The 15,904-nt window shown below is 39.1% G+C and overlaps 1 protein-coding gene across 1 annotated transcript in view; it reads right to left on the reverse strand.

Annotated features, from left to right (window-relative positions):
- plxnb2b (plexin b2b) overlaps window positions 1–15,265 on the reverse strand; it is a 28,949-nt gene extending 13,684 nt beyond the window's left edge. The window contains exons 1-12 of the mRNA XM_005927791.3: window positions 15,157–15,265; window positions 14,316–14,452; window positions 13,681–13,863; window positions 12,593–12,686; window positions 9,493–9,690; window positions 8,039–8,224; window positions 6,816–6,952; window positions 6,360–6,460; window positions 5,794–6,023; window positions 3,721–3,902; window positions 819–885; window positions 227–373 (exon numbers count right to left, since the gene is read on the reverse strand). Of these exons, the coding sequence (XP_005927853.3) occupies window positions 227–373; window positions 819–885; window positions 3,721–3,902; window positions 5,794–6,023; window positions 6,360–6,460; window positions 6,816–6,952; window positions 8,039–8,224; window positions 9,493–9,690; window positions 12,593–12,686; window positions 13,681–13,863; window positions 14,316–14,446 (1,656 nt within the window). The 5' untranslated portion in view covers window positions 14,447–14,452; window positions 15,157–15,265. The remainder of the gene's footprint in view (window positions 1–226; window positions 374–818; window positions 886–3,720; window positions 3,903–5,793; window positions 6,024–6,359; window positions 6,461–6,815; window positions 6,953–8,038; window positions 8,225–9,492; window positions 9,691–12,592; window positions 12,687–13,680; window positions 13,864–14,315; window positions 14,453–15,156) is intronic.
- Between the last annotated feature and the right edge of the window lie 639 nt (window positions 15,266–15,904).

Raw genomic sequence — 15,904 nt, forward strand, 5'->3', positions numbered from 1 at the left:
GGGGGGGTTACCACGGCAACTGCACAGTGTGTATGTATTGCTCACCAGGCACAAAACACCATGCAATCTTGAAGCAGAGTGTGCAGTTTTTATGACGCTGAGTTTCTGAATTTCTATGACTGACTGTGAGGGGTGCTCTGTGTGTGTTTGTGCATGTGCATGTGTGTGTGTGTGTCTGTGTGTGTGTGTGAGAGAGAGTGAGTGAGTGTGTGCGCGTCGATCTCACCAGGACAGAGTACTCAACGTCGTCACCCAACAGGCCTGTGTCATTGAGGGTGTATTTGGCTTTCTTCACTCTGACATCCACGGGGCCTTTCTCAATCTGGTGCTTGATGGCTTTGAACAGTTTGTACAAGGGCTCGCCTGCAGAGTCCTGTTACACACACACACACACACACACACACACACACACACACAAACACAGACACACAGAGGCACACAAAACCATTTAGCTTGACACAGCTGTTGTAAAGCAGCTAATTGTTGTGATTAGCAGCTTAAAAGTCAAATAAATTGGCACTTTCAACACGAGCACTAATGAAAGAAATGCAGAAATCCATAAAGCCCACAGTTTAATATTGAAGCATGCGATCATACTTTTTTTTTTAAATAACTGATAAAGTATATTCACTCTTAAAAAAAATGTATTGAACAACATCTATATTTTTCAGACCACCAGTCTATACCATAAAGTTCACTGTAACATGGAACAGCTACTAAAATCAAAACATATCAGAGCTGCAACCAGAAAATATTCAAATCAAATCAATCTCCTGTCAGTCACTGCATCATTTCCAGTGACCCAAAACTTGCATTACCTTCAAAAACTGGTAAAGGCAGATTGACATCCAGTTACACAGCATCCGCTCCACCACTGTCTCTGACCTGAAAAACATATTTGTTGAGTTATTTTTACTCTTATTATGAATATAAAATGTATTTATTTAGTGTAAAATACTGCATATCAAGAGACACGGCATGAAACAGACACCAGTATAAATAAAGGTATTGGGCCACACCTTTTAATCTTTGAATTCAGGTGTTTTTTCAGTTCCAATAAAATCAAGCCATGCAGTCATGTGTGTGAAAGAAAGACTTCACTAAATTCAAGCATGGTACTGTAAGAGCATGCCACCTTTTCAATAAGTCACTTTGTGAAATTTCTTCCCTCTTTGACATTGCATGCAGTAATAAATGATAATATTGTAAAGTGGAAGCATTTAGGAACCACAGCAACTTAGCCACAATGTGGCAGACCGGAGCTGGGCTGCTGACTGCTAAGGTGCACGCTGACTCAATAACTGCAGAGTTCCAAAATCCCTCTGGCATTAACATCAGCAAACCCTGTGCACAGCGAGCTTCCTGGCAGGATTTCCATGGTTGAGCGCCTCCTGTAGGTGTATCATGTATGCAGCCCAGTACTTTTGTCTATATAGTGTTTGTTGATAAGGGGAAAGCCTACACTACAGAGCCTCTGAAGTTGCATAAAGTGAGCTTATATATAGTGGTGTGGAAAAAGTGTTTGCCCCTTTCCTGATTTCCTATTTTTTTGTATGTTTGTCACACTAAAATGGTTCACATCACCAACCAAATTTAAATATTAGACAAACACGAGCAAACACAAAATGCAGTTTCTAAATGAAGAGGTTTATTATTAAGGGGAAAAAATTCCTGGGGCTGTTTTGCTGCCTCGGGACTTGGAGGACTTGCTGTGGTAAATGGAACCCAGAATTCTGCTATCCAGCAAAACATCCTGAAGGAGAATGTCCAGCCATCTGTTGGTGCCCTCAAGCCGAAGACAACTTGGGTTCTGCAGCAGGACAATGATCCAAAACACACCAGCAAGCCCACATGTGCATGGCTTAAGAAAAACAAAATGAAGACTTTGGAGTGGCCTAGTCAACGTCCTGACCTGAATCTGATTGAGATGCTGTGGCATGACCTTTGGCCCAACCTTGCTGTTAAGGTTGGCCCAACCAGTTATTAGGTTTAGGGGGCAATCACTTTTTCACGCAGGGCCATGTAGAGGTTTGGACCCCCCCCCCCAAATTATAAACACCTTAATTTAGAAACTGCATTTTGTGTTTATTTGTGTTACGTTTTTGTAGTATTTAATTTTGTTCAATGATGTGAAACATTTAAGTGCGACAAACATATAAAAACTAGGAAATCAGGAAGGGGGCCAAGACTACTTCTTAGCGCAATATGAAAAGACTTTCTGACATTCATCATTTATTTACAGAATAAATAAAGGCTTTGATAAAAAGCATAGTATAAATAACTTGCATAACCATTATTATATTTTTTTAAAATCATCTTGTGGGACTTTATGGGCCTCGAATTATATACAGCTTGTCAGTGTCAAGATATTTTTATTCAGAACTCATGTCATTGGTCATTTGACAGATATCCCATCAAAATGTCAACTATCCACTGGTGATGCTCGCTGATGCACATAGCATGCCTAATTAGATATCTTGTATATAAGGAGGTCTGTTTTGGCACAATGGGCTAATCAGCATAATGAGCTTCTCCATTGGGGGATAATTAAGATGTGTACTTGCATAACAGTCAGTCACAGCGTGCTTAGGCACAGGGAATAGTTCAGATCACAAAACTGCCCCTCAGAAACGATAAGCAACTGTGCCGTCAGACAAGTGTGTCCTGCTGAGGGAGGGGAAGCAGCAGTCAATGGATCACTTGACCTTGACATGATCATTAAAAAGATCAAAGAACACCAAAATCTGGAAGCTTCGTTTCTTAAGGCTATTTACTTCAATCAGATTAATAAGCTGAATGTTTATGGACTCAAATTTCACAAAGAAATTCTGAAATTTTGCCCAGGAAGAATATAGCGAACAATTACTATTAAAACAATCAAATCAGTGACAGAAAATAACTCACCAGTATGTGGTCAGTTTTTAAAAATACTAATTATTGTTAGCAAAACAATAATTACTTATAATTTCACACCAACACCAACCACTTAGCTGGAAAGTCAAACTAATAAAATAGAATCTGGGTTAGGGTTACGCTGGCTCAAGCACTAAAGCTGATCTTTTAGTTACAATCAGCAGGGATAAGAAGGTGAAGATGACAAAGACGAGATGAAAGAGAAGAAAGAAAATTGTCCAGCACATTTTACTTGGATTCCAATGAGGAAAAACAAAAAAGAGAGGAAAAAACAGAAGGATGAGCAGATGGAAGAAGACTGGAATAGATGGAGCAGCAGTCTGGCTCTTGATAATGGACTACAGTAAGTCTTTACAAAATTCAACAGAAAACATGGCAACAGAATGAAACAGTCCGCTGCATTCTGAACTGAATCCCAGTCCGCATCAACTGGTTCATATCAGTGCCAGAGTTGAGCGACTCTGATTCAAAACTGCAGAAAGAGGACATTTTAACATCTCAGAGCAATTACTGCTAAACAAATCTAAGAGTCCATCCAGAAGAGTGGCGCCGAGAGGCTAGACTGAGGCAGCAGCACACAGAGCTAAGTAGGTTAGCATGCAAAAAGCAGGTATTTACTGTTACAGTTTTGACCTAGAAAGATCTAGAAAGAGGATATGAATGTTTGCACCAGATTTCAAGGCACTGAATGGGAAGCAAGCACCAAAACATTTTGGATTCATGCTATGTAAAAATGTTGTGCTAATTAAGCCTGAAAGCAATGCAGGAGAACGATTAAGAAGCAACAGAGAGTTGGACCACACTCACCTGCGCAGCATTAGTTTGGGGTTCTTGCTGTTGACATATTCCTCCATCAGCTCCAACAACAGTGTTCTCATAATGTCAGTGTAATATTCCAGCTTCCCATGCAGAGCTACTGTTAACAGGGAGGCAAAGTAAACCTTGGCCCTGGCGTTAAAGTCATGACTGCGCTCCAGAGTACGGATAAACTGCAAAAACACAAAAATCACACACATACACACACAGAAACAGGAGGCAAATGATGAGGTGAATTAATCATCGTGATGAAGCACACACAGAAGCAAATCCAACATAATATGCTTTTAAATGATCAAAAGACCAATGCTAGTGAAAATTATAATTATCAAGGTAAATTTAGTTCTGCCCTGTAAAATACTGTGGCTTAGAAATGATACCAATTAGTGGAAGAGGAATCACCCCACAAGTGCAGTTAGCACCTCAGAGGCTGTTTCTGTGCCAGCAATATTGGATTAACAGGAATCTTCACACGTCTCCCTCTGCTATGTCCTCTGCCTCTCGCTTGTATTACTGTAGATATGCCGCAAAACTGTAACACACTACAGTGCTCAATTCAAAGGAAGGGGGCGGCTTAAAGTTAGAATAGATCCTTAATCTGTGAGGTATTCAGCCCATTTTAAAAACACCATCAATATAGTATCATACAAACATTTAGCTAAGTAGCTCAAGGTAATGGCTGGAGCAGACCTTTTCTTTTTTTTTTTTTTCAAAAAAACAAAAAAGCAAAAAACCCCACACACATATTATCAGAAATGCTAGTGAAAAAGAAAACCTCCCCTGCATTTACCCTGCTGCCTTTCAAGACTATTTTCTCCCGTCCTATTACCACAGCCACCTCGTGACTCCTTGTGCCACAAACCTCCACTGTCGTCTAAATACATATAAAAGAGCTGTATTGGTGCATTCAGTGATTTACCTCTTTCATTACACAAGGCCACTTTAGTTCATTCAGAAACAACTCCACAACTACATTTGTGATTTTCTCAGTAAATCAGCTTATGCCTAGAGAGTTTATGCAGTGGTGCAAATCTGGCAAGCTCAGAGGAAATTGTTGCAATGCTGCCACTTTTGCAAGTCAACTCCATTTATGGTATACAGTATGCTACATCTCATGAATTAATAGGCCAATCTTTATATCTGTCTGTCTGTTCTTCACCCTTCTCGACATCTGTTCACCCACTGTGCTTGAAACTTGATGCATGAGGACTCTGGTATTGATGGTGCTCTGATGGGTTTGGATTCACTTGGATGAGCAGTTGAAATAATGCAGTTTAGAAATAAGCCTCCAGTGACTGACATTTATATAACATATGAAGTAACATTAGTGATTACGTGTCTAAATTTAGACTGACTGATGTTTCATAAGAGTCTAAATCTGTGCTAGCTGCAAGCTGAGAGTCTTTTCTGTGAGCTAAATGTTAAAGTCATAATGCCAAAATGATCCAAGCTGCATGATATTTAGCAGGTATGATAGTCTCACATTACTATCATCTCATGTAATGTTAATTAGCATTTGCCATTTAGCACTAAAAACAAACTACAGCTGAGGTTGATAGGAATGTCAATATTTTTTAAGTACTTCTTATTGTGTTAGTCCAAATTAGTTGAAATATTCTTTCTGAGCTGACTCTAGTTCAAGAGGAAAAGTCACTGGAACACCCAAGTTTTTCCAAATTATCCTGTGGGGTACAGTAATGTCTGTGCAGTCTCTCAAGCAACCGGCATCATTTCACTCAGACAAGCAAATCCCAGACTGCTGGTGGTATTATTAGAGAAGTTGGAGGGATCACCAAAGCCATCCATCATCCTAGAACCATAAATGTCTTTGTAAAACTTGATAGTGATCTATTTGAAGTGTACCAACTGACTCTGACATCCTCAGAGTCCTGGTCCCAGTGAAGCTAAAAAGAAAGCTTTGAAAATCTAGATGTATCCAGCATTGTTCAGTGTTTGGTGGTTTGATTTTGCACAGTTTTAAAGGACTGCAAACTCTCCGTAAGCAGGCATTATCGGTCCGAGCTCACAGCTGACAAGTTGATGATGCGTGTGCAGTATAATTACATTAATGAGGAATGTCTTGGAGTTCAGGAGGTTGGAGAACTGGTTGAGAGACTGAATCACGGTGGCCTTGCGAGCCTCTGGTATATCTAGCTTCCCTGTGATCATCACATCATTGGCACCGTCCTTAGAGGGCAGGAAGAAGACTCGGTCTGTGTACGTCTTGTAGTCCAGGAAAGGGATTCGTCCCTCATTCAGGTCATTGGTGTGGTCCTCCATCTCAATCATTAGGTCTGCGAGAAAGAAACAAAAAACACCACATGGTTTCTTTTTAATAAGCAACTCTTGTCACTTTCACACTGCTCGTCTGTCTCAATTACGATGCTGCAAGAGGCAGAAAATGGAGAGCATTGCCAGGAAAATGATTTCAACAGTGAAATATTGTTTTCTATTAATGTTACTGCAAAACGGCTTCTAATAATGATGATAAGATGACATTGAGTGGGAGAATTTGTGCATTTAATCAGAGCTATGAACCAATTCATTACTTTACAGCTTCTTAGAAACACGGATCCTTAGAGGGACATTAGCAATATTGTGACGCTTCTGCACAGCTGCACAGCTTATACCTGTGAATTCCTTCTTGCAGCGGTCTCGTACACTCTCCTCCAGGTTCTCAAGCTGGTGTTTCACCTTCTCATACTCCCTCTCTGCCTGCTGACTCTTCCTCCTGAAAAGATTAAACACACAAAGAAAACGCATCATGAAAATAAGGTCAAACAGATGAATGTTAACTTGTTGCAAAGAGTTTCTTTTCTTTTGGCCACTAACTTAGCTGCAAGGTATCTATTAGTTCTTATTACGCAGTCGCTGTTGGTGCGCTCCTAATAATTTCTTATGAATATGAACATATTTCTTGGAACAGACACAAACAAAAAGTCGTTTTTAAAAAAAAACAAACAAACTAGCAAACACAATGCAGAAAAAGCTGGGACTGACTGGAGAAGTATCTATACTCTTAAAAAAACCCACAATCAATTGTGTGCTCCTGCTGCATAAAGTTAACCTAAAATAGCTCAATTCACCTGTAGCAGTAGACAGAGATAGTGATGATGAGCAGCATGGGCACAATGACAGCAGGGATGATGATGTAGAGCGGGAAATCATTCTTCGTCTCGTATTGCACCGAGTCGACCACCCACTCCCCTTTCCCAAACTTGATCTGTAGAAAGAAAAAATCTTATTATTTGCACAAGCTCTCCACATTTTAGCCAAAGTCAAAAGCAAAGACCGGACGATACCGGGGAGGAAGTAGAAAGATTAAATCTAAATGTGAATAGTTTAGATTCCAACCGTCAACTCGGCTAAAGCAGCTCTAGGACCTTAAAAGTATTTTTAAAGTATGTATGTTCAGGTTGGTAGGGTTGCATAAAGAGGATAATTACATAAACGTACCAAGTCTGACACTTTATCAACAGCAGCAGATACCAATATAGAAAAAGCTGGATTATAGTCTAGCGGTGTCACTTCTTTAAGCAGCCGCTGACATATAACAATAAGAATTACCCAGGGAGAGGTATGGTATTCATCATAGTTGTGGCTTACCTATAATTACAGGCAATTATAGAGCCTGTAGCTACATGAAAATTGTTCAACCAGTGGAAAAAAAATTGGATCTCAAATTGTATAGAAGATTTGCCGGGAGAAGAACAGTAAAGGTTCATGATGCATGCATGCTCTCATCTTCAAGTCTGTGTATGGATCTGCAATGGTCCATTTACTCAAGTACTTTGCTGAAGTACACAGTTGAGGTACATGTACAAGGATAAAGACCATGGGCACGAAAGATTTCTTTGCTCAGTTTTAATGCTGTATTTTACTCCACTATCCATTACCGTAATCTAATAGCCTGAGTAGTACCCAGTGTCCTCTGCCTTCATTCGTATCATTTCCTTATTTATTACAAACCAAACAATATAATTTTTTTAAAAAGAAAGAAAAGAGCCTACTAATTTGTCTATGATTCAAATAAATGGCTAAAAAGAAGCTTGCTTGTGTGTAACACATGACATAGAGCAGTATAATTATAATAAACGATTACACAGAATCCAAAAGGAGCCTTTATCCATTACAGACCATTATTTTGAGTACTTAAAGTTCATTCTTGAGATATCTTTAAAACTTTAACATACTAAGATTTTGAGGCGAGTACTTTTATTTATGAAGCAGTGATCTTACAGTGTTGCATTAAAACGTTCACTGAAATAAGTGATCATCAGTCAGGACTCATCTGTTAGTGTGCTCTGACCATTAGCTCCAGATTCTCCGACCCCGTCTCTCTGTGCTGATGTTTGGAGCGAGTAGGAGCACGAGGCGTGGTGGAAGGTGGTTCCAAGAACAGCTTATCATCTTGAAGGGTGTTGACCACACACTGAACGTCGCCTACGAAGGCTTGTGCTTCTTTAGTTGTCATCGCTTTGGAGAATCCCCGACCCTGCAGGGGGAAGAGTGAATGCGAGGCTCTAAGGGCAGTGACTGAAGTACATGGGAGAGAAATTAATTAGACAGATCCTACGATGAGCACTGAAAACATTATCGGCAGCATTTTATGAGTAATGGGTAGGAAGTGTGCTGTACGACAGCTCCTTACTGCTCCAATATGAGCTAAAAGTAATTAAAAAGATAAAGATTGGAGTTATTGTAAGCACCTCACTCTCAGTAATTTCTTGAGATTTTGCAGCACACTTGTGGATCTACAGACATTTAATTATTCTAATATCGGCTGGAAGAAGGTGAAACCAGCTTAAATTAATCAGCGCCTGAGTAACTGAAAAGGTTTTACACGTTTTGCATATGACTTTCCCCACAAGTGAGTTTATCAACAGAAACTTTGAGGTGGTATACTCTGGGAGCTCAAAACAGCCATAAAAATAAGCTATAAGAAAAATCGATTCATTTTCTGGCTCAGGCTTCTCAGTCGTTTTTGTTTGTTGCATATCTTTGCCTTTTGTGACAATGCTCTACTGCACTTGTCAAACAAAACAAGCAATGTGAAAGTGTCACCTTGGACTTTTTAAAAAGAAGAAGTGGCACCCTTGAGAGGTAAAAATAATGCTACAAAACACGTGAGAAAATAAATCCATGATGATGAAAAGATTAAAAGTGAAAGAAACCGGGTTTTTATTTACTAGCTCATCTACATACTGTCTGATATCGAGAGCACAAAGTGTCAGATTAGCTATCGTAAAGATGAACATTTATACTGTGGCTAAAACAATAATGTGTAGTCGTGGGTAGACTTGGAGGGCTTTTCAACCATTTGGCTTAACACCACTTAAAACAAAGCTTTGTTTAATTGGGGCCCCTGCCCAAAAAACACTACATGATTTCAGATAAGTGTTACGAAACTACTTTTTGTGTAAACACTTGCACGTGCGTTTTCTGGTGTTAATCTTTTTGTGACCCTGCAGTGTTTGCCATAAAACAGTTTTACAGCATTACACTAAAAGCGTGTTTATTATATCATAAAATGAACATTTTTTTTAAAAAAAATCTTTTTTGCTTCCAAGCCAAAGCGTTCACTGAGCTCAAATGACAAATGTGCAGCAAATGCAACTCAGCATCTTTTCCATTTTTATCCTCAAGTCAGATAATAAGACAGTTTGTCTTAATTAGGACACACAGCAGACACCGACTCTTCAGGAAAAAAAGGGAAAACATAGTACTGCAACTGCATTAAAGTGACCTTGTGGTTGTACTCACAGTAACGATAATCATGCTGTTCGCAGTGATGATCTTGTTTTGTAGATTATTGAAGCTGGGGTTAGGGTGGTAGTGAAAGGGCTTCAGCTCCTTCTCCCAGTTGTCCAGCTTGATGACTGTTTTCAAGTGCTGGTTTAAGGAGCCGTTTACTGTTGGAGACTGAAACTGGATGACTGTGTCGTTCTTCTCATGGGCAAGCTGAGTTGGATAGAAGGACAGTAAAGCGTTTTACAAATACAAGCATGACAAAAAATGCAGGAAATTACAGCATGGAAAATATGGAGCAGCACTAAAAATAATAATGCAAACACTGGGCGTTACTGGAGTGAATATAATACATGGTAATAGACTGTGGGGGGGAAGAAAAAGCTTGTTTTGGTACAATGGGGAAGGTAAAATGATGTGCGTCTTTTCAGTCATTCTATTAAAATCTCAATCTTCAATCATAGAATGAGGCCTCTGATGAATCATAACTCACACTGAGTCACTCCTCCACTGCCTTTCTATGCTTGTTTGTGATTAACTGGACTGATGGTGATATTTCTGTCACTCTCATTGTTTCGACACTACGTGCATGACAGCTAAACTCCACGGTTCTACAAGTAGGTAAAGTTTTCCAACAGAACAAAGCAAAGGCGTCAAAATGTCATTATTAATACATAACAGAAAGACTGAGAACACACATTTTAAGTTTTCAGACATAATAGTACCGGTAATTCCTATGTTTTGGTATCTAGTGTGCAGTGTAACAATGTAGAATATCCTGTGATTGGGACTCACCCTCTTTCTAAACATGTCAATAGGTGGTTAGGAAACATCTGGACTGTAATCAGGGTGTCATTGTAAATTCAAGTGCCAAACTTCAGAAAATAAGGCTAATAATTAAGTTAATAAAAGGTGTTAATTTGATATTTGTTATTTTTTCTGAAATATTTTGTCTTTTAAATAGTGATTCACACAGGGCTAAAATTGGTTTAGAAGTAGAATACAATAGAAATACGTGTAAAACTACCAATTTTAGACACACTCACACCTTTCCGCAGGGACCGGGTTCTCTAATGCTTATTGTGAGCAGCTGAAAGAAGAAGCACGTCACAGAAGTCTCTGGCATAATATCAAAACCAGAATTTCTTCAAATTCTCCCCTTCACCTTTTAAAAATCTTGCAAATTGCCCATATGAAGGCATTTTGAATGTATATTTACACTCACTACTATAACATGCCAAATCTGTCCGTATACTCCTCCTACACAATCAGGATTCAGCATCCACATGTGGCACACAGCTACATGTTATCTAGATTAGATTTGACAACATTATGTTGCCTAGCAGCCACCTACAATCAAACTGCAAATGACCAACTTTTTGCATATATGCAAATATAAAACTTCATAAAAGCATTGTATCATTTTCATTTGACAGCAGTAGCATCTAATTTGCATCCACTTAATTTGACTATTATGGCATCTATTATGACAACATTACATTGCCTGGCAACCACCTGACCTGAACTACAATTGCATTTATATAGTAGAGGAAAAGTAAAGAACTCCAGGGGACCCACAAAAATAGTTTACTCTATTTAGAGACTGTATCAAAAATGTAATGTTGAATAAATCACTGCATTAATGTACCTGAAACAATGAGATCTGAAGGTATATGAATTAGTCCAGTCTTCAAAATAACTTTTGAATGTTATTAACATTATATAGATTTCTATTTGATGGAACAAATATAAATCCATACCAATCTTTCACTACACATTTAACATCGTGGGAAGGTGTCTGGCTGACTGTAGCACACTTTTGTTTTTTAGACAATGGAGTCCCCATAATCATACATACACATAAATGCATTTTGCTGTATATAAACATTAAATCAGTCCCATATTTATCTTCTAGATAAACAAGTTCTACCAACCCCTTTTTAAAGGAACTTTTCTCAGTGTGATTAGGTACATCACTTTGCCAACAGCACAAACAACACTGTACCATAGGTATGTGCTGGATCTTTAACATGATCCATCCATTAAAAAGTTATTTTTGTTGGCTCCATTAGGTGTGCAACAGTCACATTTGGTATAAATAAACATTTTGTAGCAACTATTTAGTAGGATTTTCTGCGGTCCAATCAACTGCGATTTAGAAGTCTATAAAAATCCATCTAGGTTGTAACTACAAACATATGCTGCACAGACTCAAGGACTCTCAGGAAGTTTAAAATCCAAAATAAGAACTAGTTGGTCTTTACAGAGAATAAAACCACACACAATAAATAAAGTTCAGGTCAGCAACTTGACCTAGAAATCTACATGTTTTTAAATATATGCCAGCAGCCATAATGGGTCCTCATATTTGGGTCTGGCTCAGAGATGGACTTAAACCAAGAGAAGCTTGTGAGGCTGACCAACCAAGGTCTTTGAGATAACACTTTACATCTACTGCTAGTTTGTGGCAGCCAGAAAATTATTTTTCTGTCCCTTGGTAGCAGGGCCATGGGACTTCGCTGGGACGGGAGTAAAATCGTGAAGAGTGAAACAGGCACATAATCTTCAGTAACCCTGATTCTGGTTTAAAATCATTTCCTTTAAATTAAATGAACAAAACTGCTACTTCTTAAGACTGCTCAGTACACTGGAGGGCAGACGGTGGCAAGCTGTGTGCAGGTCCTTAGAGTTCCCTGGCACAGTCAGTCCTACCTGATTGGGCTGGACGAGGGCCATAGTTACATTCTGGGTGAGGGTGAAACATTGGTGGTAATATCTGCAATCCTACAGGTTTTAGGGATTTATGGCTCAGGAAGTGACATGAAGTATTCTAAAATCTCACTGATCAGTGGCAGCAAGGAGGAGTGGACATGTGTGTTTTGTTTATTGTTGTGTGTTCGTTTAATTGCAATGCTTCACAGAGTTTGAATGAATCAAAACTAGAGTTGGGGTTCATGAGAAGTGGGGGAATTGAAGAGTGGTGGTACTGTGAGAGAGGGAAAACATGGGAGAAAAAGCAACATTTAGGAGAAAGGGTAAGAAGATCTAAGATAATGACTGTCAGAGATGCATCAGTGCATTGACTCAGATGAAGATACGGAAAATGAACAGGAACCTCTGAAGCCGACCAGTTGCCTCCCTGGACCTTCATGATTGCAGTCTGGATTATGTCAAATCCGGAGCCGGTTACCACAATGTTCCTCCCTCCACTAAAACACACAAACAAACATATCTATTCACACCAAAAACACAGGAAAATACATATTAATCAAATGTATTCCCAGCCAAACAAAGACGAGAGCACAAGCTCACAGGACGACAGACAGTTCTTAAAATGCACCTGGGGTAATTTTCACTGGAGATGAAAACAAACTGTCGTCTGTTGTTTTAGTCAGTGTACCTAATCGTGTGTCAGAATTGCAGCAGAAAAAGCAAGGGAACCATCAAATGCATCAAGTTTCAGCAATTATCAAGCAGTTTGTTACAACACCAAAAGCAGCAATGGTTCAGCCAGTTTCAGCCAATCACAATTAAATGCACGCACGCACGCACACTCAGCAACTCTTGGAGGAAAAAATCCTAGATCCTAGTTTTAAACACAAGAAGTTTAATGACATTATTAAGGTTTCCCAAAGCTTCAGACAGAAATCTGCAGGGCAAAGAACAAGGCAGGTAAGTTTCTAAGTGTTCAGTTTTCTACATACAGAACAATCCTATTTGCCTGTGTCACTAATGTCAACTTAGAAGCTTTTTTCTTTCTATTTTAAAGCACATATTCAAAAGTAAAAGTCAGCCTGTGTCTTATTCTCTTATTTTTGGCCATCAAGACAGTAATCAGAATGGCATTTTCACACTTCTGAGGTTTACAGGTTGGGGAAATTTGGACTCGCAAAATAACGGTGTTAGTCGAGTCAGAGAGGGAGAGTTTCTTATCCAACTATGAATTTTTGATCATACCTACTCAGTAAGACCATATGTATGTACAGAATGCATTTAGTACTTGGTCATATTGGTCTTATTAGGTAGATATTTCAGATACTTCAGAGTGAATATGAAAAGTAGATCCTTGGAATTCCCTTCAGCAAAAAAAAAAAAAAAAAAAAAAAAAAGGTAAAATGAAGGCAGTAAAAAGTACAACATGTAACAAACAGACAGAGTGAATGTCACAAACACCATGACTGCATACTGCTGTGTTAAACTGACCAGACAAAGCTTGTTTTGGGCTGGTGATCCTGCACAGTGGGGTTTTCAACAAACCGAAAGGTAGCCGGGATGCTTTTTGTGGTTCTCTTTCCATACTTCATTACGACGTCGAGAGGGTCAGAGGGCACTTTATCCACGCGGTATTCTCCTGTCCTGCAGGTGATATTTTCTCCAAAGTGCTCCCTGCCAAGACAAGGACATAGCTCAGTACTCGCTGGCTGAAGGAGTGGGGGTGGCACAAGGTCACTGTGCAGTGGAAGCCAACATGGCAGCAGGCTGACAGCTTGTTAAAATCTGGCTTTGCTGCTTCTCTTGCTCGTTATTTTTCCGTTACCTCTGCCTAAAATGTCACCGTGAATCTGTTTTGACAGAGCACTGGTGGTCACAACAGTACAGGAAAATTGTAAGAGAAAAAACTCCCTCCTCATTGTGACACTAAAGTTTAGGTCAATTCAATTTTTTGCTTCAAGAATATACACATATATAAAAAAATCAATTTATGGACTTCAAAATGTGCACAAAGCAGAATTTGCATAGAATTAAATGTCTGAATAACAAGTAGCTCTATTAACTAAAGAGGCTGAATTGAAAAAGTTTGGCCTGAATGAGAATTATTGTAAAAAAGAAATCCTTACACACTGCAGTTCACCCCTCCGATGGTAACCTGGACATCTTCCTTACTGCCAGCATTCAAAAATAGTCCAGAGATTGTAATGAGGGTTCCCCCTGCTTTAGGACCTCTATTTGGCATCACCTCCTCAGGCATCGGGTCCTAATGAAGGGGAGAGGGTGTCACCAAATGCCACCTTAATACACACTCATATTTCAAGTACACACTAACTACTGGCAGATGCTGGCACACACTAGAATAACACACACAGATACAGCTCCATGTCAGAAACATTGCTTCTCAGCCTGATCTAACCCGACCCACTCTTTCAGAAACATTCAGACACACAAACTCCCACAAGCACCACATCTGCCTCAATTTGCTGAGCAAACAGTTAGGAGGAGCACTCCCCTGTGGGGAAGCTTTAGCAGAGCCAGAGATATGAAAAGCCAGTTAAATAGCTACGCTGTAGCCTCTTAGAGTATTAAAGTGACAAAGGGAACGGCTGCACAGCATCTGGTTAAAGAGGAATGCCTGCACATTTTGACTTACTGTACAGTAAATTACCACAGCAATGTGCATCTAGGTGCCTAATTTACTGTTACATTTAGCATGTTTGGTCAGTCTTCTTAACTGTCATGCCCTTGGTATGTTTTGATAAGAGTTTCTCTGGAGCTAATAAATGGAAAACATAAAACAGTCCATAAAACAACAAAATCAGCTGAAAGCTTTTGGATGAGTTTAATTTCTCAATAAGAAGTTGTACAACTCAACAGATGACGTGCAGCTGAGGACAGTGTATATGTGTGTGTTTGTGAGTGTGTATGTGTGTGTTTGTGAGTGTGTATGTGTGTATATGCATTTACCCTGTAGGTGAAGGAAACAGAGGAGGTTCCTCTCTTCCCTCCATTCACCTCGATCTCAACCTGTCCCCAGTCAGCTTTATCAGCAGGTCCAATCTCACACACAACTCTGATCAGAACAACAGAAAAAATAAATAAATTAATAAATAAACAAAAATAAATGCTGGGACTTGACCTGGAAACTCAAAACTGGGTAAAGAATTATTTACTGTTTACATATTAAGGCAAGTTTCAACAGTTTTATGATGGTAATGTCCACTCTACTGCTAACAAGTCATATTTTTAAAATGACTTTTTTTGTAGTGAGAAACAGAATTTTACGTTTTCTCTGAGTCATGGCAGCGTGAGAATGAAGCTTCACATTTTTAGAACAATGTCATGGAGAACGTTCACTTTTAGTGCACTGCAGATGTCCGGCTGTAGACGTGGAACACGTGAAAGTTTGAAAAATATATTTTTATGTCAAATTCTATTGTTTTTTATATAATATATTAATATAATTTTTATAGCTCCTTTGAGATAACTATGATCAAAATTGCTATGTATGCTATTTTAAAGATTTTTATCTTCCACTATTAAATATACACAGAATCACATTTGTTGGGGATATTCATGCTGAGGATCCATCAAGCACTACAACTCAGGAGTTCCTCTCTTTAAATCTATTGAACATGTTTGGGGCCCTACTCACACATACTTGGTCTTAACTTATGGTGTTATCTTTGACCATTTGCACATAAATTCATTTGTT

The sequence above is a fragment of the Haplochromis burtoni genome, unplaced genomic scaffold (genome assembly GCF_018398535.1).
Source record: "Haplochromis burtoni strain Fernald_Lab_line unplaced genomic scaffold, NCSU_Asbu1 Contig_104, whole genome shotgun sequence".
NCBI lineage: Eukaryota > Metazoa > Chordata > Actinopteri > Cichliformes > Cichlidae > Haplochromis > Haplochromis burtoni.